Below are 2,308 nucleotides of genomic sequence, written 5' to 3'. Positions count from 1 at the left end.
AGACAGCTGCTCCCCACAACGTGAATCCAGCCTGGGCAGCCACCAGCTGAGCGCAGCACCAGCCCCAAGGCCCACCTGCCTGGGTTCTCTGCGGGGGCGGGGAAGCTGAGACCAGACGGGCTGGGGCTCTGTCCTACGTGGCTCCGAGCCCCTCCTCAGGGGCAAGAGCCCCTCTGCCCCCGAGGCGGGACCCAACTGCATGCGCAGCCCAGAGCTGCCCAGACAGGACAGGGATCCTGGTATTTCCCCGCTGCAAGGCAGACAGATAGCAGCGCCAGAGGCGCGGGTGATTTATTAGGACGCGCGTGACACAGGTGCACACACGTGTGCGGCACCAACATGGGGGGCATCGTGTACAAGACCCTCAGTCCCATAACTTATGCACATGATTCACAGCAGTCCCAGGCTCTGCTCACAGGGGCCAGGCAGGACCCCTGGGCCTGAGCTCTTGCGGTGCTGTTGTGGGGGTCATGGCCTGGCTCCCCCCAGAGGCATCTCCTGGTGCGGCCTCAGGGCCCATTCACGTCTCCTCCCGCCCCTGGAGTCCCCCCGGAGGTCCTGGCCCGCTCCCTCGGCTCAGCTCAGGGACGGACCACACCACAGACGGTTCCTGAGGCCGCGGCGCCCCCTGGCGGGGAAAGGGGGGAGCACAGGGAAGGTGGGGCTGGGTCCAGCAGCCCCCAGGCCAAGGGAAGACAGGCGATGGGGCTCCGATGCCTGGGTCCCGCCGGCCGGGGGGGGCGAGGAGCAGGAACGGGGGCTCTAACCGATGGTAAGGCCAAAGCCACACTGGAACTTGCTCTTGCGGTGGTTGAGGAAGGCGCCCATGGCCAGCGTTAGCGGCAGCGGCAGCAGCTTTTTCTCCAGCACCGCACCCACGATCCAGTTGCTGTCCACAGAGCCTGCAGGGGCAAGGGGCAGTGAGGTTGGGAGTCACGGCTGGAGAAGTGGGGGTCAAGGGGTCACACTAGGGAGGATTGGGGGGCTGTACCTCTAAAGAGCAAGTTGGCCTTGGGCAGGTCCAGCTGGTACCCAAACGCCACACTGGTGTCCTGCATGCGCGTGCTGGCCTCGAACTCCACCCCAACCTGTAGCTGGGGGCGGAAGGTAAAGGTCAGCAGAGCCCAGGCCACCCCACAGCTAAAAATGCCACCCAGGAAGCCATGCTGGGCTGGGGCCCCCGGATCAACCCCCTTCCCCTCCACTCCTATCACCAAGCGGTAACGATTTTGTTCAGGTGTGTGACCTGCTCCCCGCCCCGCAGGGTGCGATGGGAAGCCAGGTGTCTGGGCAGCGCCTACCTGGTCGTTGGCTTTGTGGTAGTAGGTTGCATGAGCTCCAGCCTGCCCCACCGTCAGGGTCCCGATCCAGTTCGGCGCTAGGAGCAGGGGACAGGTCCGGCTGAGCCCAGGGTGGGAACCCAGGTGTCCTAGGCCCACCCCATCCTGCTAGACCCCACCAGCCCCGAGAGAACCCAGATGTCCTGGGCCCCGGCCCCAGGAGACCCCACACGTCCTGGCTTCCAGCCCCACCTTGCTTCAACCCCCCCAGCCCCAAGTGAACCCGGGTGTCCTGACTTTGAACCCCCTGATACCAAGAGAGCCCAAGCATCCTGGCACCCAGCTCCCCCATCCCCAAGAGACCCCAGGCATCTGAGCTCCCAGGCCACGCTGTGGCACCCCAGCGCCCCCACCCCCAGGAGAAGGGAACGCAGACATGTGGCTGTACCCGTGTACTTCCCAGCCAGCGACGTGACGGTGCCCTCCTCGCCGGGGCGGCGGTGGTAGACCAGCTCCCCACCCAGCGCCAGGCCGGGTGTCACGCTCTGCAGGTAGTGCGCCACCAGGATACCTACAGGGAGACGCCATTAGGGAGGCTGACTGGGGGGCAGGGGGGCCCAATTGAGATGAAGGGGGGATGCGGCCTCACCGGAGCCCACCAGCACGTCGGGGTTTCCGAGCGTCACGGCGGCCGTGAAGTCAGCGCCGCGAAACTCGCCGTCTACCTGCCAGTTCACGAACTTTGACTGCTGCGTCTGCAACAGGGGAGGGGGTCAGGGCAGCCCGGGACCCCCCAGAGCAGGGTCCAAACTGCTTCCCCCCACCGCAGCAGAGCAGGGCCCAGGCATCCGGGCCCCGGGGCACACCTGAAAGGCCAGCTTGGAGCGCAGACGCGGCGAAAGCTGGTGGATGACCTGTGCGTTGAGGCTCCCACTGTTGTCCATGTCGCCCACGAGCACCGGGAAAGCCTGGGGGGGACAGCGGCAGTGACCCTCCGCCCCAGACCGCCCCCACTCCCCGCCCCCGCC

The 2,308-nt window shown here is 66.6% G+C and overlaps 1 protein-coding gene across 1 annotated transcript in view; it reads right to left on the bottom strand.

Moving 5' to 3' along the window:
- Positions 1–274: 274 nt before the first annotated feature.
- Positions 275–2,308, bottom strand: part of TOMM40 (translocase of outer mitochondrial membrane 40) — a 3,202-nt gene continuing 1,168 nt past the window's right edge. The window contains exons 2-7 of the mRNA XM_025195056.1: positions 2,147–2,293; positions 1,930–2,035; positions 1,729–1,851; positions 1,302–1,378; positions 992–1,094; positions 275–902 (exon numbers count right to left, since the gene is read on the bottom strand). Of these exons, the coding sequence (XP_025050841.1) occupies positions 763–902; positions 992–1,094; positions 1,302–1,378; positions 1,729–1,851; positions 1,930–2,035; positions 2,147–2,293 (696 nt within the window). The 3' untranslated portion in view covers positions 275–762. The remainder of the gene's footprint in view (positions 903–991; positions 1,095–1,301; positions 1,379–1,728; positions 1,852–1,929; positions 2,036–2,146; positions 2,294–2,308) is intronic.

The sequence above is a fragment of the Alligator sinensis genome, unplaced genomic scaffold (assembly GCF_000455745.1).
Source record: "Alligator sinensis unplaced genomic scaffold, ASM45574v1 scaffold893_1, whole genome shotgun sequence".
Classification (NCBI taxonomy): domain Eukaryota; kingdom Metazoa; phylum Chordata; order Crocodylia; family Alligatoridae; genus Alligator; species Alligator sinensis.
Note: the sequence above shows the minus strand (reverse complement) of the source record. Positions and strands in the feature narration are given on the sequence as shown.